The sequence below is a fragment of the Prionailurus viverrinus genome, chromosome F2 (assembly GCF_022837055.1).
Source record: "Prionailurus viverrinus isolate Anna chromosome F2, UM_Priviv_1.0, whole genome shotgun sequence".
Classification (NCBI taxonomy): Eukaryota; Metazoa; Chordata; class Mammalia; order Carnivora; family Felidae; genus Prionailurus; species Prionailurus viverrinus.
In genome coordinates, this window is record NC_062578.1 from 64,291,036 (window position 1) to 64,316,821 (window position 25,786).

The 25,786-nt window shown below is 38.5% G+C and overlaps 1 protein-coding gene across 5 annotated transcripts in view; it reads left to right on the forward strand.

Moving 5' to 3' along the window:
- Nucleotides 1-25,786, forward strand: part of COL14A1 (collagen type XIV alpha 1 chain) — a 221,908-nt gene that overhangs the window by 121,052 nt on the left and 75,070 nt on the right. For all 5 annotated transcript variants that reach the window (XM_047842795.1, XM_047842799.1, XM_047842794.1 and 2 more), the window contains exons 25-34: nt 2,523-2,579; nt 3,956-4,095; nt 7,653-7,776; nt 7,994-8,137; nt 9,250-9,414; nt 9,999-10,037; nt 10,172-10,310; nt 14,493-14,635; nt 17,867-17,976; nt 20,065-20,223. In XM_047842795.1, coding sequence (XP_047698751.1) covers nt 2,523-2,579; nt 3,956-4,095; nt 7,653-7,776; nt 7,994-8,137; nt 9,250-9,414; nt 9,999-10,037; nt 10,172-10,310; nt 14,493-14,635; nt 17,867-17,976; nt 20,065-20,223 — 1,220 coding nt within the window. The remainder of the gene's footprint in view (nt 1-2,522; nt 2,580-3,955; nt 4,096-7,652; nt 7,777-7,993; nt 8,138-9,249; nt 9,415-9,998; nt 10,038-10,171; nt 10,311-14,492; nt 14,636-17,866; nt 17,977-20,064; nt 20,224-25,786) is intronic.

Here is a 25,786-nt window from a genome sequence, read left to right on the forward strand (position 1 = left end):
TATCAGTAGTATGTTTCTCTTCATTGCTGATTAGAGTTCTGTTTTTTGGATAGAGAGGATCATATAATTTTAAAGTTATTAGGGTCCTGGTAGTGCACAAGATTTAGAGTCAAACAGGCTTGGTTGGGACTCTTTCTCACATTTACAGCCTTGGGCATTTGTACATCACTGAGCTTCTCTTTGCTCGGCAGTAAAATTTAATACCTACTATCTCATGTCATATGGTGGTGAAGATCCAAGAGAACCTGTTGAGGAAATTTTCTACCTGTATCTTATTGAACATGTATTTGTTATCACCATGACTTTCTTCTTAGAAGTCACAAACTGATACTCATGGGTTAGATATCACCATCAGATATGTTTTCTCTGAGCCATACTTCCCTGCCCCCCGCCTCCCCCCCCCCCCAAGCTTTAAAGTATTTGTTGAAGGTTCAAAAGATTTGACAACACAGGACAGGCATATATCCTCATGGTGCTAATCTGCTGAGACCAACTGCTGTCTCTTTTTACACACTAAATGTGCTCTCAAGTTTGCCACTCAATGTTTAGGCTAGTTCTTTGCTCATATTCATTACTTGCATGACCTCTAAAAATTTTTGAGTTTGCGATCCCTGGTCTATTTCAACTCCCCCTAACCCTAACTCCACAACTGTTAACTACCAACCCAGGGTTAATTTGGATAGCTCTGTGTGATGTAAATGTTTTCCTTATATTGGGGATGTCTATCTTCTTGTAGCTTCTACCCACTGGTTCTAGTTCAACCTTTGGAAGCAATGCAGATCAAGACTGCTCTGTCTTCTATGTGACAACCGCTCACGTATTGAAGTCAAGGGCCATCTGTATGCCACATAGAGAATATAAATATGTGTTAATAGTTCGTTGTGGTTCTTCCCACCCAAAGGATTCTTTGGCCAGATGTTCTGACCCAAACATATTGATCTGTCTGCCATTGCTTCTCATTGATTTGGTTCTTAGGATTTAGAACTTAGGATATGCCTCAATTTTCCACATTAAAGAAGATGGACAATTATAAAGATGACCCATTACTTCCACAGATTTTAAGATAAATAAATCTGGCTATGGAAGCATTTTACGGTGTCTTCAAGAGAGCTTTACAATCCTAGTTTTGGTATTAAGATATCTCAATTTGTATTTTATTTTTGAAATGTTTTAGCTTCAAAAATTGTCTCTAAAAGATAAAAATGATGTGTGTGTGTGTATATATATATATCCATAATAATGCAACAAAGGTATAAACCACTTTGTTGACCTCCCTCTTTCCCCATTTTTCTTCCCAGCTTGGTCTCCTTCAAGAAATTCTACCTGATAGATTCTATCCAATCTACATCTATATAGACATATACAGATATATTGATATATATATATATATATCAGATTTTTTTATGTTTCACAAATGGGATCATACCATGGTATTATATGTCTTGCTTCATTTCACATACTAATTAATCTCAGTTTCCATGTCAGTAATATGCAGTTATCTCATTTTTTAATGTTGATTTTACTTAAATAATTTCATTTGATTGTCTCTTAGAATTGGAAAAGACCTTAAAATTAAAATTCATCTCTTCCAACCTTCCTGCCAGTGAAGGAATTCTGTTTACAACCATCCTGAAAAATAATCAGTCTGCCTGAACTCAAATCTTTCCCGCTGTTTGGTGCTTACTATCTCCAGAGTGAATGGCTATGCTTAGTTGAGAGATTTCCCTCAAATTAAACTAAGATAATAAAAAGACATTTCTCAGTTTTCCTTAAACTTTTAGTGTCAGATGAGAATAAGAAAAGAATATAGTAACATTTGGGATGTTTACCTAATGATGCCATAATTTTCTTGCCCTTTGCCACGTGAACGGCTATGATAGGCACCGCTCTCACTGAACTTTCCTCTGTTCCTTTCGCTAACCACACTTTGCATATTACATGAACTTCTCATCCCTCCTCATCCAGGTTAAACTGATGTGGATACACAGTAGTCTCCCAATGTCCTGCCATTTGGTCCTCAGAACTGAAAGTTTTCCAGATTCAGTCTGAGCAGAACAGAGAGCAAATTAGATTCCACTGGGGACCATATCTGGGGGATGCAGGGTGAGAAAGGAGAGAGGGCTATTGAGCGAGGATTGATGGTCAGTCCTTAGTTAGGCAGAATGGAAATGACGTTTATTATATGTGTGAAAGCAGCCAGAGACTAATCTGAAATAGGTTGGCAAGATTCTTGCCTTAAATCAGCATTAGAACCACTTTGTAGTTGACAGTTTGATTGCATTGACTCCTGCTGGGTAAACTGAATTGTGGCAAAATGGTATTTCAAGCTTTCAGTCTGAGTTTTAGGGGATGCAGGGAGCCAGTTTTCACAGGCTGAGGCTGATTTATAGTAGTCGCTAAATTCTCCAAGAAGACAATAGTCAAAATCATTGACTTTCCTGAAGAACTATGACTCCATGACCTCCCTCTCTTCGCCACAGATGTGATGGCTAATTGATGTTCTCTTGCCCTCTCCTTTACAGAATCACTTCCTACTCAACCACCTACTTTTCCTCCGACCATTCCACCAGCAAAAGAAGGTAAAAGAATAACATGATAATGCTGTGATTTTAGGTTTAGGGTTTCTGTTGGGTTTGTTTATTAAACAAACATTAAAAAGTAGAAAAGAGTACAAAGAAGAAAATTAAAAACACAATTTCATATCCCAGAGGTAATTCCTTCGTGCATTTTGGTGTATTTGTGCCCTCTGATTAAGTAAAATTTTCATTTTGAGTATATTTTCAAATAGATTTTGCTCTCATTTCAAAGTTGGAATCTAATCTTGATTTAATTTTTCCTTGGAAACAGAGGACGGGGTTTTCTTTAATAAGCTTATAATTAGCATATCTTGTGATCCTTTTTAGCTTTAAATTCAAACCATAAATTTATAAAATTTTATTAATCTCAGAATTTAAGAGAACAACCACACCAGATCCTGGAGTATTACCTCACCTGGAGATGGTTTATTCTATATTATAAATAGCTTTAAGGGAATAAAGTTGCACTTAATAAAATAAAAACCCAGTATGTTTTTTTTTCCCTAAAGAAAGGAGAAAGGCACATTATCTCATAGAATATTTGTGTGCAGCTGGCCTAAGATTAAAAGATTCAGATTATTGAAGATTAAATTGTTTGTTTCATCATAAAACAGAGTTAGCCACAATGATCCATACTAATAAGGGGAAGAGAGGCATAGATAATCTGAAACAACACAGGATACCAACAAAGGACTACTAAAAAATGCTTTCAGTAGAGTAGGTTTTTCTTGGTGTGTTTTTTGCTTGTTATGTTGAAATCAGTAATACCCACTGATAATAGTTTCCCTGGGCTAGCGTTAGGGTACATTTCTTGACATGTACCTATGGGTGGCAGGAAAGTATAGAGAGAATTGTAGAGCAAGGCTGAAATCTTGCTTATGGCCTCAGCCCAAATGCATACCACGTTGTAGATTAATCTGCTTCCATTGTGTCCCACGGTTTTCTTCTGAATTTGAATCTCTCTGAAGTTACTGACTCAATAAGCAGAGGACAGGGTGCTCAGAGTAATAGTTTGGGCTTTCTTTTAATAAGTGAGCACTATAGAGCATTTGTTGATACTTCTGTCTCTAAATTGCTTTAGTCCCTCATTTTTCTATTCTTTCATTTTCTGTTTTTGGGGACTGAGATTGGTGGATTTTTTTTTTCCTCTTCTGATTCCACCTGTTTGATAAAAGCTTCTCAGTCATGAATAGGAAGTTGACCATAGGAAAGAAATGATTGTCAGGAAGTGTAATGATTAAAAGCTTAGAATATTATTTATACCTTTTCTATGGGAATGGGCTCTAGTTACCAGAAGGAAAAGATCATCTACTTTGTTGATTTGGCAACTACTATGTTTTCTCCTTATCTCTGATTCAAAATTCATTCTTGGTCTTTAGTATGTAGAGCTGCCAAGGCAGACCTGGTGTTTATGGTGGATGGATCCTGGAGTATTGGAGATGAAAATTTCAATAAGATCATTAACTTTCTGTATAGCACTGTTGGAGCCCTGAACAAGATCGGTGCAGATGGAACTCAAGTAAGGCTAATAGAACAATCTTTTTTTTTAATAAATTTTTTATTAAGCTTATTTATTTATTTTGAGAGAGAGAGAGAGAAAGAGCAAGTGAGCATGAGTGGGGGAGGGGCAGAGAGAGAAGGAGAGAGAGAGAATTCCAAGCAGGCTCCGCACTGTCAGTGAAGAGCCCAACGTGGGGCTTGAACTCACAAACTGTGAGATCATGACCTGACCCAAAATCAAGAGCCAGATACTCAACCAACTGAGCCACCGAGGCACCCCCATAGAACAATCTTTAACTCATTCTATGTATTAAAAAAAAGTATCCCAAGCTATTGTTAGGGCTAGTTGATATGGGTAATATAATGATCGGATTTGCCCTTGAATGAGAGAATAGACAAGTCTGAGTTTGGAAGCAGCTTACTCATGCCTGACAGAGCTTGGGAAGATGCTAGTCCTTAAAAGCTATTGAATTCAGCAAACTAAGACAGGTTGGAATGTTAACATCAGTAGATGTTTATGTACACAACAAAGTAGCTCCTCTAAGGATATACCCAATATTTTCCCTGCCCTCTTAAATTACATTAAAATCTTGAGAGAGGGTTATGGCCACAAATTACTGTAGATCAAGTAACACATAAAGCAAATCAAATTTATTCATTCAATCAAATAAATATTTATTGAGGATTTATTCTGGTCAGGTATACTGTCACAATGGTCATGACAACATCCCCAGTTTCAGAGTGCTCATCTTCTTAAAGGCAGGAAGAGGATGAGGATGAGAGGCAGATGTAAAACAGGAAACAAATAAATTCATAAAGTAGGGATGCAAGCGGGGTGCCTAGGTGGCTCAGTCAGTTGAGCGTCCGACTTCAGCTCAGGTCATGATCTCACAGTCCGAGAGTTCGAGCCCCACGTCGGGCTCTGTGCTGACAGCTCAGAGCCTGGAGCCTGCTTCGGATTCTGTGTTTCCCTCTCTCTCTGCCCCTCCCCCACTCACACTCTGACTCTCCTTCAAAAATAAATAAACATGAAAAAAAATTTAAAAAGTAGGGATGCAAGCTATGAAAACAGTTATATGATTTAAGTTCACTGAAGATTCTCTTAAACTGTGTGGTCAGCAAAGACCTCTTTGAAAGGTGGCCTCCAAACTGAGATGAGGATGATGTGAGGAGGAGCCCGAAAGTAGAATTTCCAGAAAGGGAAGGTAGGAAGTACAAAGGGCCCAAGATGAAAATGAGTTTTGGGGCTTCAGATGCTAAAACTTGTGGCTAGAACATAGTGGGTAGGCATGTAGGGGGTAGGAAACAAGGTGGAAGAAAAAGAGAAAGCCAGATCATCTTAATTCTTGTGAAACATTGAAGGAATTGATGTCATCACAAATGCGGTGGGAAGCCACTGGAAAGCTTTAAGGAGAGATCCGATGTGCTTTTTTTTTGTTGTTTTTTTAATGTTTACTTTCGAGAGATAGGGAAGAGCACGAGCAGGGGAGGGGCAGAGAGAGAGACACAGAATCCACAGCAGGCTCCAGGCTCTGAGCTGTCAGCACAGGGCCCGACACAGGGCTCGAACTCACCGACCGTGAGATCATGACCTGAGCCGAAGCCAGATGCTCAACTGACTGAGCCACCCAGGCGCCCCCCGGTGTGGTTTTTCAAAAAAGGTCATTTTTGGCTTTTGTGGAGGGAATAGTCACACGGGTAAGAGTAAGAGTGGAAGCGGCAAGACCGTTTGGGATGCTGCTCTCATGGTCCGACGCAGAGATGAGGGAGGCCTGGGGGTGGGTGGTAGCAAGGAGATGCATGGATGGGAACAGATTTGGAATAGATTCTGAAGGAATGGCTGAGGAACGTGGGATGTAAGGGGAACATAAGAGAGAAATAGATAAAGTGCTGAGGCATTTCGGGGAAGAAGAAACTTGTTGGGAAAAGCAGAGACAGGGTCAGTTCTCTAGAGATTGTGGCCTCCTCGGCTGTGGACCTTGATAAGCTGGTGGCAACTGAAGTCTCACACGATCAAAGAAAGCACTTTGAAGATGCTCCATCATCATTCTGAAAAACAAACAAAACCCCAATAAATTAAAAATGGCTCCAGAGTTCCACTGGAATAAAAGCAAACTGTAAGAAATGAAGCCAGGGAGGTTTTTATTGCAGTGTTTAAGAACACAGATTTTGAAGTAGGATTTATCTGGCTTTGACTGTGGGTTCTGCCAGTGGCCGCTTTTGGGATTTGGGGTAAGGTAAGGGGCTTTGAGTGCCTCCATCTCCTCGTGTGTAAAACAGTGGAAGAGTAGTAATTACTTTACAGGTTTGCTTCATGAGGAAAGCCTTGTAAATAATCCACCTCCAATTATCTGACATTTGTCCAATTACAGGGGTGCTTTTTTCCCATCTGTCAAATGACATAGCAAAAGGCCTACATACTATAGAGAGAGTTTTGTGAGCCCAAGGGAGATTTTAAAAGATTAACTGCTTCCACAGGGCGCCTGGTTGGCTCAGTCAGTTAAGCATCTGACTTTGGCTCAGGTAATGCTCTCACGGCTCTGGAGTTCAAACCCCATGTCAGGATCTGTGCTGACAGCTCAGAGCCTGGAGCCTGCATCAGATTCTGTATCTCCCTCTCTCTCTGCCCCTCCCCTGCTGACAGTCTGTCTCCCTCTGAAAAATAAATAAACATTTAAAAATTTAAAAATAAAATAAATTGCTTCCATGGAATATTACTTGGTGATCAAAAAAGAATGAAATCTTGCCATTTGCAACAACATGGATTGAACTAGATTAGAGTGTATTATACTAAGTGAAATAAGTCAGTCAGAGAAAGACAAATATAAGATTTCATGCATGTGTGGAATTTAAGAAACAAAACATATGAACATAGGGGAAGGGAAGGAAAAATAAGATAAAGACAGAGAGGGAAACAAACCATAAAAGACTCTTAAATACAGAGAACAAACTGAGGGTTGATGGAGGGGAGGTGGGTGGGGGGATGAGCTAATGGGTGATGGGCATTAAGAAGGGCACTTCTTGGGATGAGCACTGGGTATTACATGTAAGTGATGAATCACTAAATTCTATTCCTGAAATCATTATTACACTATATGTTAACTAACTTGGATTTAAATTTAAAAAAAAATAATAAAATAAAACAAAATAGACTGTTTCCTGGGGCGTCTGGGTGGCTCAGTTGTAAAGTGTCTGATTATTGATTTCAGCTCAGGTCATGATCTCACAATTCGTGGGCTTGAACCCTGTGTAGGGCTCAGCGCTGACAGTGTGGAGCCTGCTTGGGATTCTCTCTCTCCTTCTCTATGCCCTTCCCCCACTCTTTCTCTCTTTCTCTCTCTCAAAATAAATAAATAAACTTAAAAAAACTGCTTCTTGAAAAATACTTAGAGAACAAACATGCTCTTTAATGTGTTGTCAGATTTGGTATGTAACCTGTGTAAAATTTTAAGCCAAGGAAATTGTGTTTGGGAAAAAGGAAATTAAAATTATAGGTGAATCATGCCATTGTGTGTGCTCTTTGGCCCAGGGAAAGTTCTTTATATATGTGAAAACAAATACATCTTCTCTCTCCAGGTTGCAATCGTTCAGTTCACTGATGACCCCAGAACAGAATTTAAACTAAACGCCTACCAAACCAAAGAGACCCTTCTTGATGCAATTAAACATATTTCATACAAAGGAGGAAATACCAAAACAGGTAAGAACAACAACAACAACAACAACAAAAACTCAGCAAAGACCCAAAGTAATTAATTACTAGTAATTACTGATATGACAATTTTGGAGGCATAGTAATATAGATTTTTTTGAAAAAGACTTTTCACTCATCTAAGAATTTCCTTCCCACCCTTCCCTCCCCAGTAAAACAAAAGTGGGAAGGAATAAAATTGAACTGTTGTCTTCCTTTGTTTCAGGAAAAGCGATCAAGCATGTCCGAGATAGTCTGTTTACTGCAGAGTCAGGTACCAGGAGAGGCATCCCAAAGGTCATCGTGGTCATAACTGATGGCAGGTCACAAGATGATGTGAACAAAATCTCTGGGGAGATGCAATCAAATGGTAAGTTTTACACAGATAAATAGTAGTGACCACCAGTCATGTTGCCATTGATTTGTGAGTACAAATTTATAGGCTACATCAGAATGACTTTAATGTTTCTAAATCTTTCTTAATATTTAATCTAAACCTTTCTTAATATTAACTGGACAATGTACTTTCTAAGAACTTTCCAGGTCATAAATCTATTATTTTGCTGTATTTTCCCTAATACTTTATTTACATACAGGGCACCCTATATAAGAAATTATAGCACTTAAGTGCAATACTGTGAAAAGGCCCATTATAAAGGGCCAGGGAGGGACCCTGATCACAGGAACTCCTCAAGCCTCCTCATCTGTAAAATGGAAATTCTCCTTGGATTATCATGAAGATTACATTATTTTTTTGAATTTCTTTTTTAATGTTTATTTTTGAGAGAGAGAAAGAGAGACAGAGACAGAGACAGAGACAGAGTCAGAGACAGAGCGTGAGCCGGGGAGGGGCAGAGAGAGAGGGAGACACAGAACCCGAAGCAGGCTCCAGGCTCTGAGCTGTCAGCACAGAGCCCAATGTGGGGCTCAAACTAACAAACCATGAGATCATGACTTGAGCTGAAGTAGGACGCTTAACCGACTGAGCCACCCAGGCGCCCTGAAGATTACATTATTTAAGACATGCCTGGCAAATAATAGGTTAATATTTATTTGCATTGAAGCATGACCCATTTCAGGCTGCTAAACCTATTAATATCTGGGCTTTTACATGGAAAAAAGAAAACTAAGATAAAGTTTCTCTGTTTCAACTCCATTTCATCCCATAAATCTTAAAATAATTATTATATATATGTAGAATAAAGATGTTCCTCCAGTGGCAACGATATCGTCTCAAGCACTCATTGGGGCATTGATCACCCTGGGTTTCTTTAAAATGGAAAACTGCCTCAGGGATGATGGAGTCATTATCATGTAGTGAAATATGTGCATGCAGAAATCTGGTGGACTGTGGAAAATGACTTTTCCACCCCCCACCTAGCCTCCTTCATAAACACATTTTAAATATTGGAACGTGTCTTATATTGCATTATTTGTATCTTGTACAGTTTGAAGTAATCGAAATCCCTTCCCCTTCCCCAGGCTACAGCATCTTTGCTGTTGGTGTGGCCGATGCGGATTACTCAGAGCTGGTTAGCATTGGCAGCAAGCCCAGCTCACGGCATGTCTTCTTCGTGGATGACTTTGACGCCTTTAAGAAAATTGAAGATGAGTTGATTACTTTTGTCTGTGAAACCGCATCAGCAAGTTAGTTCTTTGGAATTTGTACTTCACTCATGTTGCTTAATGGTTGAAATATTTAATACCGGTTAAATCATGAGTCCTGTCTTGATCCAAGGAAAGGGTATTGACTCGCAAGCTGTTTATTATGCGGACATGAAGTTTTGTGGTTTTGAGCATTGGGAAGTAAACCTCCCCTCTCCCTGTTTTCGGGTTTTAGGTAAAGACTTTTCCTAATGAGGGGAGAGTCTGTGCCTAAAAACAGCCCTGCTTAAAAGCTGCAGCAAATGGTTTCAAATGTATTAAGACTGCTCATCAGGGTAGCACATTAAAAGTGAGACTTCTCCCAACACGTGCTCTCAAGAGACCACCATAGATTTTAATAGACGCGTGAGAGGAGAAGGAAGCCTTGTCCTTTTGGTTGTAATGGGCCAAGCGAGAGCATTTCAGTCTTTAGGAATCCACAGAAAACCATAGGCACATCTGGTTTGGATTCCCTTCACAGTTGACTTCCGCAAAGATTATGTTAGCTTCCTGTTCTCAGGATGGGGAAAGAATATGTTTGGAAAATATCTAAATTAGTGTTTTATATTGTTTGTTTCGTTTCCTAGCCTGCCCACTGGTGTTCAAGGATGGCATTGATCTTGCAGGTATGCATTATCACAATTTTTCCAAAAGCAAATACATTAGCTCTCATTTGGGGTCCAGAATTTTTTCATAGACTAATTTTGAAATTTAAAATCCTTAAATGCCTGTGTTTTTCTTTCTTTCTCTCTCTTTTTAGGATTTAAGATGATGGAAATGTTTGGTTTGGTTGAAAAGGATTTTTCATCTGTGGAAGGGGTTTCTATGGAGCCTGGTACCTTCAATGTGTATCCCTGTTACCGAATTCATAAAGATGCTTTGGTTTCCCAGCCAACCAAGTACGTTTCCATTGCAAGATGTTAAAGCCAATCATTTGTTACTATAGCTCAATGTGAAAATTGTGTCAACTTGAAATACGCTATAATAGTTCCCAGTAGGATTTTCCATGATGATAAAAACAGGTGATGTTCAGATTGCTTTGTTTAGAAACCTCAGACTCATGCATAATGCTGGTTGAATTTTAATATCTGTTAGTCTGAGGAAATGTATATAGATAGTTTACACTTACCTAGTGCTGCTGTATACTAGTTTCTCTGTTTCAAGTGATTATGTATATTAACTCACTCAAAGCTCCAAACATTTCTATGGATTAGATTCAGTTATTGTCTCAATTCTGCAAATAATAAAACTGAAGCACAAAGAAGCTAAAAGACTTGAATGAGATCACATGGTTTGTTTACTGAAAATACTGGGATTTGCACTTGGCAATCAGGCTCCAGGGCCCACACCCTGAACCATTTCATGCCAGTGCCGTGAATTCAGCTGATTTTTAATCTTTGAGAGATCACAACAGCAACTCCATATATTTGAAAAGTAGTGTCGGGATTATGTAAAAGTCACATTAGCTACTCGCTTTACAGTTTGTGATGCACCTATGGATTCTTGCCCATTTATATCAATTCTGCAAACTCTGGGGGTACTTGAGATTGCAGGTTGGGAATTCCTGGTTCAAGGAATCATCTCTCAAGATGTTGGATATTTTACATTCCAAATCAACATTTGTTTTTGTCTCCAAATGCCTTCGGTATTGTAATGTGAAACATTTTCAAAGTCCAGATTTTGATGTAGTGCACGCGTGTGCATGAAAAAATGGGAGAGAACGTATTAGAGTATTAAACTCATCTATCCAATTTATCCACAAGTTGCTTTTCCATATTCTTCAAAATATTATTTATTAAATTCTAGCCTATTACAGTAGTATCCAAATTATTGTGTTGTGCTTCATTTGGGGGAATAATATTTGAAATGAGATCTCTATTAGTAATTTAAACTATTTACTGTTAAAAGTATAGCTTCATTTTCTAGAAAAGTGTTATAAATGCCTTTGACCTGTATAGAATATATGTGGTTTTCGTTTTTTGTTTTCTTTTTTTTACGTAGTCTAGGAATGAATATTAAATTTGTTTTTACATTTATTTATTTTTGAGAGACAGAGAGAAACAGAGCACAAGTGGGGGAGGGGCAGAGAGAGAGGGAGACCCAGAATCTGAAGCAGGCTCCAGGCTCTGAGCCGTCAGCCCAGGGCCCAATGAGGGGCTTGAACTCACGAACCGTGAGATCATGACCTGAGCCGAAGTCAGACGCTCAACCGACTGAGCCACCCAGGAGCCCCTAGGAATGAATATTAAAATGGATATTTGAAAAGTTCTTCCTGGAAGCCTAGCCAAAAATGAGAATTGTCAAAGGGAAGATCCTCTGCCCCACTGAAATGGCTCATCCAGTGGGCAATGCTGTCCAGTTGCTAAATCCATTCAATGGCTCCCAGCCCTGATCTCACTCCACCTGTCACCAGCATTTGACAATTTCTCACTTCCTCCTCCAGGTTTCACTCTCCTCATTGGACTTCTGGGACACACCCTCTTGAGCTTCTGTCTACATTACTGGCTGTTCCATTTCAGTGCTGCCTCTTGCCTCCACTTCTTCATGTTGGAGGGATTAGGCCTGGACCCTTGTTTTCCCTGTCTATACCCTGATGATCTTTTGAATAGTATTCAGCATTGTTTATATGCCAATGACTCCTAAGTTTGTATTTCCAGTCTAGACCTATTTCCCTAATTTAGACCTGTGTGTGTAATGGTGTACTAGACATCTTGCTTGGATATCTAAATGGACATTTCAAACTTTGCATGTTCAAGACCACATCCCTGACCCTTACTCCAGAACCAGCTTCACTTATTACCTTTTTCATCTTAATGACAGATACATCTAATTAGTTTCTCATGCAAAATATTTGACACTTGCTCTCATGCTCTATATCCATTCTACCGAGGAATCCTATTGTCTGTGCCTTCTTATCACCTCCATTGCCTTCACCCCATATGAGGCACTGTCATCTCTTCCCTAGATCACTGCAGCAGGCTTTTAATGCTTCCTGCTCCTACCTTTGCTTTCCCAGAGTCTATTCCCCAAGAAGCAGTCAGAGTGATTCTTTTAAAATGTAAATCATGCCATTCCAAAATCTGAAATTGATTCTCCATTCCCCTTGAATTAAAAGTCAAAGCTCTTGGGGCGCCTGGGTGGCTCAGTCAGTTAAGCGTCCGACTTCAGCCAGGTCACAATCTCGCGGTCCGTGAGTTCGAGCCCCGCGTCGGGCTCTGTGCTGACAGCTCAGAGCCTGGAGCCTGTTTCCGATTCTGTGTCTCCCTCTCTCTCTGTCCCTCCCCCATTCATGCTCTGTCTCTCTCTGTTTCAAAAATAAATAAACGTTAAAAAAAAATTAAAAAAAAAAGTCAAAGCTCTTGAATGGCCCATCTGGCTCAACCTTATTTGGGTACCTATCACCTCTTTGACTTTACTTCCTTCTTAGCTGTCTCCTTCAGTCCATTCTCCAGACACATAAGGCACACTCCGTTTTGGTGTCTTTGTACTAGGTGGATGCCTTTGTCTTTGAGTTTTTCTTCAGATATAACCTTTTCAATGAACCTTTGCTCAAATGTAACCTTCTCAATGAGGCTTTGAAGTGAAACTGGCAGTGAGGACTTCAATTAACATTGCAAAATAGTACATTCCAGCATTCCCAATCCCTATTAAACGGCTCTATTGTTCTTGTTTTGTTTTTTGTATGGCATGTTTGCCTTCTAATATACTGTTTAATCCATGCTGCTGGAATTTAATGTTTCTACAAAGAGAGGAACATTGTTGGTTTTATTCATTGACATAGCTTAAGTGCCTATTACAATGTCTGGCACATAGTAGGCACACAATAAATGTTAGATGAATGAATGAACTAATATATAAACAAAATGAATGAAATGAAACATTTTTATTTATTCAAATCAAACTTTCATTTTCAAATTCATGCTAAATTCCCATATTCTCAAATTTATCCACTGTTATGGGGCTCCTACATGTGGAAAGGGCTATATTTGTTGCTTCAAGGAAAAAGTTTAAAATATATAAGAGATCCACTTAATTGTTAGAGAGAGATAAGCTGGTGTTGCAGGTGTGGTTTCCTGGAGGCAGATCCAGAGGTGGAGACAAGTATGCAAGGAAGTTGATGTGGGTATACTCTCCTGCAAGGGAACAGAAAGAGGTGAGATGAGACAAAAGAGAGAAATGAAGCTATGAAGCAACATCAGTGAGACTCTAAGTTGCTCCATATACAGGAGTTCTGAAAATGGAGCTACCTCGATTGGAATGAGAGGCTCTGGTCTTCATATGCCCTCAAACACCAGCTATTGAAACAGCTGCCAAAAAAAAAGTTGGCATAACTTTGGGGGAGGCTTTTCTTCTGCTGAGGCAATTTTAGAAGCAAGTTGGTATTTGAGAGTTGTCTACACACATCACTCCCAGAAGCAGGAGTTACATATTCTCAATTCTTGAAGGTAGATCTGGAATGGTACATCCCAGCACGAAGCATGCACAAGAATGCAACTAACTACAACTTACAGTAGAAAGTGCAAATGTCTTTATAAAATGACTGTTGTTGAGATGAGCACTAGGTGTTATATGTAAGTGATGAATCACCGAATTCTACTCCTGAAACCATTATTACATGATATGATAACTAACTTGGACTTAAATAAAATGAAAAATAAATAAATAAAAAGTCTGTACATAAACATTATTTCTAATACCAAAACTTTTGAAATGACTTAAATGTTTGATAAGAAGTGACCAGTTAGATAAATTACAGAACAGCCAGACAAGAAAAGATTGTACAGACGTTAAACATCATACTTTAAAAAAAAAAAAATTGAAGGAAATACGAACGGTGTAGTAATTGCTGCTAAGAAGAAAGAAGGGGTAGCATTATATAGATTGGGGAAATACTTACAGACATTCTTTAAAAACTGGAGGGAAATGTACCACATCAAAACAGTGGTCACCTCCATGGGATTAATGGTGATGTGTTTTTTTTTTCTGTTTTTCCTAAATGTTTTAAGTGTATTTGCTTTTATAATCAGATAAATAACTTTTTTTAAAGGAATGCAATAAATGTTTTTTTTCCCATTTTTCAGGTATTTGCATCCAGAAGGATTGCCCTCTGACTACACAATGAGTTTTCTATTCCGGATTCTTCCTGACACTCCAGAAGAGCCATTTGCTCTTTGGGAGATTTTAAATAAAAATTCTGACCCATTGGTTGGAGTCATTTTGGATAGTAAGTGTATCTATTTACATATTTGCACCCACATGTGTGAGTACTGTGTATAACATACCATGCTGCCTTGCCTGTTTTGTGTACCATTGGCCTTGAAGAGCATGGGTTTGAACTGCCTGAGTCCACTTCCACAAGGATATTTTTTGGTAAATGTAGCACAATATTGTAAGTGCATTTTCTCTTCCTTATAATTTTCTTCATAACATTTTATTTTCTCTAGCTTCCTTTATTGTAGGAATACAATATATAATACCTAGAACATACAGAATATGTGTTGATGGACTGTTTGTGTTAGAAGTAAGGCTTCTGGCCAACAGTAGGCCATGTGTAGTGAAGTTCGGGGGAGTCAAAAGTTACATGTAGATTTTCTGCTACTTGGGGTGTTGGTGGCCCTAACCCTCACATTATTCAAGGGTCAATTATATATTGTAGAGTAACTCATTTATCTTAAACCCTGAGTAAATACTGACAACAAATTATGTGCCAGTTGATTCATTCACTGATCCACTCATTCTTTCAACAAACATTCATTGAATTTCTACTATGTGCCAGTGCTAGGCTCTGGGATTCGGTAGTGGGCAAGGTAGAGAGAGAGAGACAGTTACTGAGATAGTAAAGATTTTAGGAAGAGCAAAGTTGATGGTGGGGGAATGGGGAAGGCCAGTGGGAGGGGAGAAACCAGAATCATTTTTTGTACATGGATATGATAAGTGGAAGATTCTTTTGGGGTTTCTTGACCCAGTTCCAGTGTGTGTGTGGGAGGGGTGTCGGGAGGGTGGAGAGTTTTGCACACAACATCAAGCAGTTCTCAGATACCAGCAGGATGTCTGAGAATTCAGCTCAATTCTAATACTGTCAACCCAGACATAGCATCAGATTCCGTAGGTTAACGGTTCAGTCCCATAAGACTGTATCCTGCCACCCCTGTTTCAGACGCCAGTTGCAAGCCAGGCTGTTACCTGTGTTTCTGGTTGGCTACAAATCAGAAGTTTTCCCACAACACGCCCCCCGCCCCCTGCCCAAAGAAAATCAGTTAATCAATCCCACGAGCTTGTCCTTGGATTTGATTAATTTGCTAGAGTGGCTCATGGAACTCAGAGAAACATTTTGCCTGCTAGATTACTGCTTTATTATGAAATGATATAGCTCAGAGACAGCCAGGTGAAACAGATGCATATGGCCAGGTATGTGGGAAGAGGCACAGAGGGTCTCTGCCCTCTCCAGGCATGGCACTTTCCCTGGTCTCCATGTAGTCAGCAACCTAAAAGGTCTCTGAACCCTGTTGTTTGGGTTTTTATGAGGTTTCATTAAACAGGCGTGATTTATTAAATCATTGGCCATTGGCAATTGAACTCAATTTCTAGCAACTCTCCACTCCCAAGAGGTGGGGGAAGAAGTGGGATTGAAGGTTCCAACTGTAATCACAGGATTGGTTCTCTTGGCAATCAGCCCTCCATCCTTAGGTTGCCTAAGGGCTTTCCAAAAGTTACCTCATTAATGTAACAAAAGACATCTTTGTAGCTCTTATCACAGAAAATTCCAAGCGCTTTAGGAGCTGTGAGCCAGGCACCATGGACCAAGACCAAATACATATGAGAAATACTTATTTGTTCATCTGAATGACCAAATATATATCACAGTGCCTATTTCATATCCCAGAAAAAATGCCAGATTTGCAGTAACATATTTGGGGAAGAATTCTGGGATGGGGATATAAATTTGCAAGTTGTATATGTGTGGCATATAAGCCATGATACTGTGTGAGATCATCTAGAGAGTGAGTGGGAAGAGAAGAGGTCTGAAGACAGGGGCATCCCATTGTTTGGAGGTTAGAAAGTTGAGGGGAGCCAGTGAAAGAAGCTTCTCAGTCACATGCTCTTGGATGTCACCCATGATGATCATTTAAGAGGATCATCAGGTTTTCGGTTAATGTCATTAAGTTTTCTAAAGACGTTTTTAGTTTAGGATTCCAATCAAGCTAGGAACCAAAATTTGGTGGCTATTGTTAGGTGCTAACTCACAGCCAAATATGATATTGTGAAAGCATTTTGCATGCATAAACTAAGGGAAAGCCGTAGATTAAAGGGGTATAAATAATTAGCTCCCTATGCACATGAAACTTAAAAATCAAGAAATCTCTCAAAATGATTAAGACTAGCTCGTTCCCTTTGATATCACAATGAATAATTACCATGTAACCTAGGAATTAATTAGTGAAAAAAAATGCCTTTTTAAATTTTTTGTAATATAGTATTCCTTGTAACATGAAATCCTGAAGATTAGGAAGATTTCATTTGTTTGTGGATTTAGTTTGTTCATAATAAAAGGCATACTGGAATATCACTCTTCTGAAACAGTATAAATTACATGTCCTAGAAAAGCTGGTTGCTCCAGTGGGTCAATAAAGCAAAGGGTCTGGTTTCTAGGTCTTAAGATATGATTAGCTTTATTCTCCCTTTTTGTCCGCCTCTAGTCCCAGCTTCAGACAACCATCTCTGAGCAAGGTGTTGGGGATGAAAGTACAGGGAAGAAAGTACAGAGGAAGAGTATATGTAGGGGCCCAGCCTCACCATCATCACCACATGGTTAACTGGCCAGCTGAAAGCCTGGGGCAACCCAAGGACTATAGATCATTTCCGTACTTACTCATCACTCTGTTCTAAACACAGCCTTAAGGGACGCCTGGGTGCCTCTGTTTGGGCTCAGGTTGTGATCTCACAGTTTATGTGTTCAAGTCCTGCGTCGGGCTCTGTGCTGACCGCTCAGAGCCTGGAGCCTGCTTCAGATTCTGTATCTCCCTCTCTCTCTCCTCCTTCTCCTCTCCTGCTCATGCTCTGTTTGTCTGTCTGTCTCTCTCTCAAAAATAAATAAGCATTAAAAAAATTTTTTTAAATATAGCCTCAAAACAAAGGATGCATTATTTTCAGTCTTGAATTTTTTGTAAAAAGTTTAAAAAAAATTTTTTATGTGTTTATTTTATTACTTATTTTTGAGAGAGAGACAGAGTGTGAGTGGGGGAGTAGCAGAGAGGGAGACACACAATCTGAGGCAGGCTCCAGGCTCTGAGCTGTTAGCACAGAGCCCGACGTGGGGCTTGAACCCACCAACCACAAGATCATGACCTGAGCCAAAGTAGGATGCTTAACTGACTGAGCCACCCAGGCAACTTGAATTTTAGAAAAATTGTTTACCCATTATAATACATTGTAAACTTTATTTTTCTTTGATTAGATGGTGGTAAAACCTTAACATATTTCAACTATGACTACAGTGGGGATTTTCAAACAGTTACTTTTGAAGGACCTGAAATTAGGAAAATTTTCCATGGCAGCTTTCACAAGGTGAGTAATGCTTTGTACACATATTTTCTTTGTTTGCTGTGTGCAAAGCAACACACACGTATATTCTTTATTCTATTTGTTGTGGACCAAGCAGCAGAGAAGTGTAAAAAAAAAAAAAATCCCACGGAGCTTTAGATCTCATATTTTCATTGGAGTAAGAATTATCTGTGGGCTTATTCTGGTTTGGTAGTTCTAAGATGCGACCCCAAGCTGTGCATTTTTATCAGGTACCCAAAAAGTGGTCCAGGCTCACACTTGGAGGAACAATTACAGGGTACTGTATTACTAGGAGGACAGTTGTTAATTTGCTACATGATGTGTGATGTGGAGAGGATTGCTGGTCTACCCAGCCACCAGTGTAGATGAAAGCCCAGTCAGCTAAATCATGTTAAAACATGAAGATAGTTTGTACTGATATTTTTACACATACACAGATAACCCCTCACTACCATTATAAAAGTTATTGTGAGGAAGAATTTTGTAAAACCTGACTGACTGTAGTTCTCATTTCTACCTGGTATTTGTGATAGAACTCTGCCCCTTACCACTTCGTATCTGAAACACTTAGTTTTGGGGTTGCAAGAGTAGATCCCACATTTACTGTTTCCTTTGTGCTTAGCAAATGACCCCACTGATCTCTGGGCTGTGAAGGAATGCAGTCTGCCAAGACCACAGGGAGAGCAGCATTTAGAGGTGGTGCTGCAAAAAGCCTTGCCTCTTGACCCTCCTTCTTGTGTGTTCAGTGAAGGAAGGGATGTTGCAAGCAGTCTTCCTCTTGGCTTCTGTCTCCTGACCTAGATCACGGTCAAGTCCTAACTGACACAACTTTGCTACTTTTTGGAGTTTCAGCTACCATAGCTGCATAAGAACAACTGCATACCAACGTTCTTAATCGTCTTGGCACAAAAACAGTTGCATACAAAAAACTGTTTATGTTTAAAAGAACTGTACAACCAGAAGTAAAGTATCTTAAAAACATGAGATGCAGGTAGAGATTTATTAGTTCATGATTGAAAATAGTTCCATTAGCATCTCTTTGGATTTATTGTCATTTACTCACCACATTCCTCTTGGTATGATTCGTTCTTGGTTAAGCAGAGTCCATTGCAAAGCGGTCAAGAAAAATTATAAGGGAGATGAAAGCATGTGAGATCCGTGAGTATTAAAAACCACATGGCCGGGGGTTCCTGAGACTGCTGCTTTGGATTCTGTGTTTCCCCCTCTCTCTGTTCCTCCCCTGCTTGCTCTCTCTCTCTCTCTCAAAAATAAAAAAGATAACACACATTTTTACAAATCCTTACAAAGAATGTATACACTCCTGAATATATTACTATAGACCTGAAAATTCTAGAAATTTCACTTTGAGAAAATTGTGCCACACATTAAGCCAAAAGGCTTTATTATTTCTTTTGGTCCTGGAGTCGCCAGAAAGAATTCCTCCTTCCTCTTTAGATTCTAGATCTCCTCTCTTCATCTTAAATTAAATAAGTATTATGAAAATGAGGTTTGCGAACAACTGGAAGGTACCATAGATAACTTTTGCTGGTAAATCAGTTAGCATTTTTTATTTTAATATTTTCATGTTCATTTCCACGTGCATTCAGAAAAGGTATTACTAGTGCACCCATCCTGTCATTTCAGGATATTGCTGCTTTAAACAATGTTTTTAAATTTTTTTAATGTTTATTTTAGTTCTGAGGGAGAGAGAGACAGAGAGAGAGAGAGAGAGAGAGAGAGAGAGAAACAGAGCATGAGTGGGGAAAGGCAGAGAGAGAGGGAGGCACAGAATCTGAAGCAGGTTCCCAGGCACCCCAGGATATTGCTGCTTTAAAGAAACACTAGATTGGGAACGCTTTTGAAGTCACTTTGAAAGAAAATGTTAATTAAATAAAGATAGAAGTGCTACCTGAATGTGGGACAGTCATGGTGGTAGTAAAAGTAGAACCTTTCTCTTGTAGCAAAATGCATAGTGCCAGAATTCCTTCCCTTCCCTTTCCTACTTTTTAGTGATGAATCATGCAGTTATGTAAGTTTGGTTGATATTTCTTCCTGCCTCTTACCTCCTGAAACATCTTTACTTTTACCCAGATACACATTGTTGTCAGCAAGACTTTGGTCCAAGTGGTTATTGACTGCAAGCACGTGGCTGAGAAGGCAATAAATGCCTCAGCTAATATCACGTTGGATGGTGTTGAAGTCCTGGGAAGAATGGTCAGATCAAGGGGACCAAATGGAAATTCTGCACCAGTAAGTGGATAAACAAGTGAAGCTGTGCTGTTATAGGGGGAAAACAAGGGTTTTCCAGGGGGGAAATTTGGTAAGAGAATGGATGGATGGATGGATGGATGGATGGATGGATGGTTGGGTAAATAGATAACAGCCTCTTTAAATGAATGAAAATATGCATTCAAAGTTCTTGGCAGTAAACCTCTGCTATATTGTAATAAGGATAATGTTCCAGGAATTAGACTAGTGTGTTTTATAAAGGCATTTTAAAATGCGTATGATAAAATATTCATCAAATGGTTTATGGCATAAATGGTTTGTTAATGAGAATCGAAACTGTAAATCAGACCTCTAAATAAGCAAATATAAATTCGTACAAAATATATGACTATAATACACAGGAGATTTTTGTAAATTTCTCATTTGGGTTAGATTTGGACATTTTTAAATGAGATTTTTATTATTGGTAATGTGAAGTTTACCCTTTAATCATTAAGTTATTTAAGTAACAAAGCATTTTAAGACAATATATTTTCATCATATAGCATAGAATTTAAGACTAGGAGACTTCCAATTGGCAAAGAAATCACATTCCTTTCTTTCACTACCCACAAAAAAAGAATAGTGTACATAAGCTTTTGTTTTTACACCTTGTGTTCACAGCCAATTAGCGACATTCTCTCATTTGAGTCATTCTGTAATTAGAACCAATTAGCCTAGAAGGCATTTTATTCTTGGAAGCAATTCCAACTATTTTAATGAACATTTCTATGTAACAGAATAATCAAGTTAATTATGAGTCACTATTATTGTCTTCCGCTTTCTAGATTTGTAGAACTAGCCAGCAATATGGAACTGGAGAATGCCTTGATGGTTTTCAAAGTCTTTCTAAGCTGAAGATCACTTTATACAAATGAAATCTTCTAGTATGTCAAATAAATAAATAAGATTAAAACAGTCTCATGCTAATTGAAGGGGAGAGAGGACATGGAGGAGCAGGTGTCCCCACCCTTCAAAGCAGTTCTGTTCAAAACAGTTTCAGAGTGGTCAAGTGATTTCCTCCCGGACACTTTGCTATATAGTGGCATTTCTCTTTGTAACAATACAAGGGAAATCTTTGTGTATATAGGGAAACCTTAATGCTTTCAGACCTTGAGAGATGTGTGCTGATTAGCTTAACAATTAGTGTTGATGTATCTTTAAAAATACTTTTGTTTCTACTTTCCTTTGGAGAAGCATGGATTAGATGTTCAGAAAGAGAGACTATGAAAGCTATGGAAGGCTCTCTTATTTTCGGTTATGGTAAGGGACTTTTAAGAATGCTTACATTAGTGCAATTGTTGGGTCATAGGGTAATTCTATTTTTAATTTTTTGAGGAACCTCCGTATTGATGGGCAGTAAGGAGGGCACTTGTTGGGATGAGCACTGGGTGTCATATGTAAGTGATGAATCACTGGGTTCTACTCTTGAAACCATTACTACACTGTATGTTAACTAACTTGAATTTAAGTAAATAAATTTTTAAAAAGTATATACATTATAACCTTTTGCAAGGATAGTGCCTAAAGTGAAGAAGGAAGCCCCGTGCTCCTCCCAAAGCCGAAGTCAAAACAAAGGCTTTGAGGGGCAAGAAAGCAGTGCTGAAAGGCATCCACAAACACATCCACACACATACACACACACTTCCTAAACTTCTGAGGGTCCAAGACATTGTGTCTCCAAAGGCAGCCCAAATATCCTCAAAAGAGTGCCCCCAGGAGAAACAGGCTTGACCAATATGCCATCCTCAAGTTCCCCCTGACCACCAAGTCAGCTATCAAGAAAATAAAAGTCAACAACACACTTGTGTTCATTGTGGACATCAAGACCAACAAGCACCAGATCAAACAGACTGAAGAAGCTATATGGCATTGTCTTGGCCAAAGTCGACACCCTGATCAGGTCCAATGGAGAGAAGAAAGCATAGGTTTGAATGACTCCTGATTATAATGCTTTCAATGTTGCCAACAAAATTGGGAACATCTAAACTGAGTCCAGCTGGCTAAATCTAAATACAGGTGTTTTTTTACCATAAAAACAAGAACGTTTACATTATATTGAGGAATTATCAACTCTTAATGTTTTGTATTTCATACTGATTAAGAAACACACCATCTTCTGCTTCATAGAAGATACCTTTTGATAGCACACTCCAGAATTTATAAGACTCCATAATTAGCAAACTAAGGATATCTTGTGGGGATAAATGGATGTCTATAGATAGATGCTTGGATGGGTGAACGAATAGACTGCAATTTAAGAAAGAGAAACAATGCTAGCTGTTTGAGATTCTGGACCCAAGTCACTTAGTACTATTATTTTTTTTTTCATTTTAGAAATAATGCATATAAAATCTCTGACACATAGTGCCATTCAATGAAGAACGGTAGTTATTATTAATGTCAATATTACCTCCTCTACCTTACCTTTTCTAAACCTCTAGTGCTTGTTTAACACTCAATTATTTGTAGCCATCTATTATGTTCTTGCACTTCTATTTATCTACATTTAGCCCCTCTAGCCAGAGTATAAATCCCTTAAAAGAGATACCATGCCATGGTCTTCATTTACAACTACCACCTTCTACCCCACATCACAGTATCTAATAAATTCGGATCAAAGGAGTAAGCTCTCAAGACATACTTGATAGACATTAAGTAGAATGTCATCTATTTGAATTGTATCGTGTCTTTTCTTAAAATGTTGTTTCGTATATATTGTATTCCATATGTGGCATTGACGGTAGTCCAGTTATATATATATCCTACCTTCTTCTAATTTGTATTTTACAATTACAGTTTTATAATTATAATTACAATAATTACATTTCAAATTAAGCTCTCTGTAATAATTGTACTCCAAGTATATGACCAATTATATATCAAAGAATTTATTTCTGAAAGCAAACGTGCCTGTAGGTTTTAAATCTACGGGCAATAAATCTTTACTTTTGGGCACGAAAGAAAAGCAATTAAACAGAGCACCCTCTGTGGTAACTTCCAGCCAGTAGCAGACAAAGGGGAATTTATAGAAGTCAATAATTAAAGAGTTCTTTGTAAGGCTCCCAAGGAAAAAGTTGTGGCTTTTGTTAGAATCTGGAAGTCTACAAAGGATCACTAAATAGATTTTCAGTGTGCCCACTTATTAAAGAATTTGATTACGTTGAAATGGATAATATTAGATTAGATCTCAAGAATGTGATCGGAAACTCACTTGTTCTTTTGGGTGATTATTTCATTGTTTCAGTGCAAAGCAAAAAGAGGTTTCAGTCTGCAGCTTTCAACTTAGAAGTCACAAATTAGTAACATAATTTTGATAGATATCTGTACCCCAGTACTCAGCAAAAGGGAACATGTAATGTGCAAGTACTGGATTATTCCAGGTGGAGTAATTGTCATATAAGAGAGATGAGTAGTTTATAGGCCAGCATTCGCTAGCAAATTCCGCAGTGATTCAAAAAATGCCAGATGATGGGAAAACTATAATATTCAGTCTTTAAAGAAAATAGATTCTTCTTAAACCAAAGTTGAGTGGAAGAGAGATGAGTGGATTTAGGGATACAGTAACTACTGTATTAAAATTGCTCACATTCGTAATAAAAACAGCTTGTGTTCAGTAATGTGAGATTTTATAGTTCCTAGTGGGACTAAGCTAAGAAGCTGGCTTAACTAAGCTGTCAAAACACATGTGGGAAGAAACCTAACAACTGTGCTTCTCCTTTCTGTTCTCTCTCCTAAGAAGTTTCTTCTTTTTTGATACCTGATAAAATTATAATGCTGCCAGATGATCCTAGAAATATTTTCAGCTTCCTGGCATGTGATCATGTTCTTTGTGCCTTTCTTGCCCCCTTTCCAAATCTAACACATATAACTATCCAATTGACATTTCTTTAGTCCTCTGCTATATAAATAAACACGAGTACAAGTTATGTTATGGAGTTTTTTTATAACATAATTTACTGAGTTAAAGCTTTTATGTGGGAATCAACAGTAGACTAGTCTATGATGGTATAGAAACAAGTGTTTTAATTTTTTTAATGTGTATTTATTTTTGAAAGAGAGAGAGAGAGAGAGACCGAGTGTGAGTGGGGGAGGGGCAGACAGAGAGGGAGACACAGAATCCGAAGCACGCTCCAGGCTCTGAGCTGTCAGCACAGAGCCTGATGCAGGACTTGAACTCACCGTGAGATCATGACCTGAGCCAAAGATGGACGCTTAACTAACTGAGCCACCCAGGCACCCCGAAACAAGTGTTTTTAAATTACAAGAAAATGATCATGTTTTTATATGAATTATGTATTTTAATCCTTAAAATAACAGTAGCTCATATTTATGCCTACTATGGACCAGGCAGTGTGTGCTTTTCTGAGATTATCTTGTTTAATCCTCCAATAACTGTAGGAAGAGATCCTTATATTATCCCCACTTTATAGATTCAGAAACTGAGACTTCAAGAAGTTAGAGAGGGATCCCCTTTGAAAAAGTGAGGAAAGCAAGATATGAGACTGTATGTGACTTGCCCAAGATTACCTGCCTGACTTGGTAAGCTCTCTACCACTGGGTCAGACTGATTCTTATAGAATTTAAAGCATAGGAGGGAGTCTGGTCTGTGCCTATGCCCTGTCTGTTCACCAACATATTCAAAGACTCATCATTTTTTAAATTCTGACCCTGAAAGTAAATGCAGTCAAGATGTCCTCCCGAAGGGATGCCTACACCTAAACATTTTAATTACAACCAATAGGTACAACAGCTGTTAATTTTCATCTCCTCATTTAATTAGTGCCATTATGGTTTCCCTTAAATTCAATAAATTGACTGAGACCAAGTAAGACAACCATGCTCAATAGCTGAGAAGGGGTCAGTGCTTAATAAATCTTAGCTTTGAGATGGAGTCTGTAAAAGTTAAACACCAGCTTAAAGCAGAAGATGACTGAGGTCCTCAGTTGTTCTTTCCCTAGTATTCCTGTGCAGTGTAAATCTAAGTATTTGTATAATTTCAGGTACAGCTTGACTTCAAGTTATAAGCTTAGTTATGCAATGCTGGAGAAAAATCAGAGGATAAAATCTGGTTATCAGTGGAAAGTTGAGCCAGGCTACATTTTCATTCCCATTCACATCACAATGACTCAACCGATGAGAAATATTTTATTCTCATTTTCGTGTTAACTTTTGACCCCAAATGACTTGCCTTTTTGTTACACCCAGACCAAAATGTCCAATAATGAAAAAAGAGCATTTGTAATTGACTAAGCGTTCCCCTGGAAGGTATTATAACAAATGAAAGTAGGAGCTTATGCACCCCTGTCTCTTTTCTCTCTTTTTTCACACATATATTTTTTATAATGTTCAGTTAGTTACAAAAGCAAAAAGAGGCTGACTCTTGCGTTAGTTGCTTAAAGTATGATTGATTTTGAACCACATTGTCTTGTATTTTCAGGCACTCAAATATAAGATCTTTTGACATACTATGTCTGTACTGTTTCCTACACAATTTCTACAAATATGTATGTCATTGCTTTTGGAATAAAATTCAGAGGTTTTT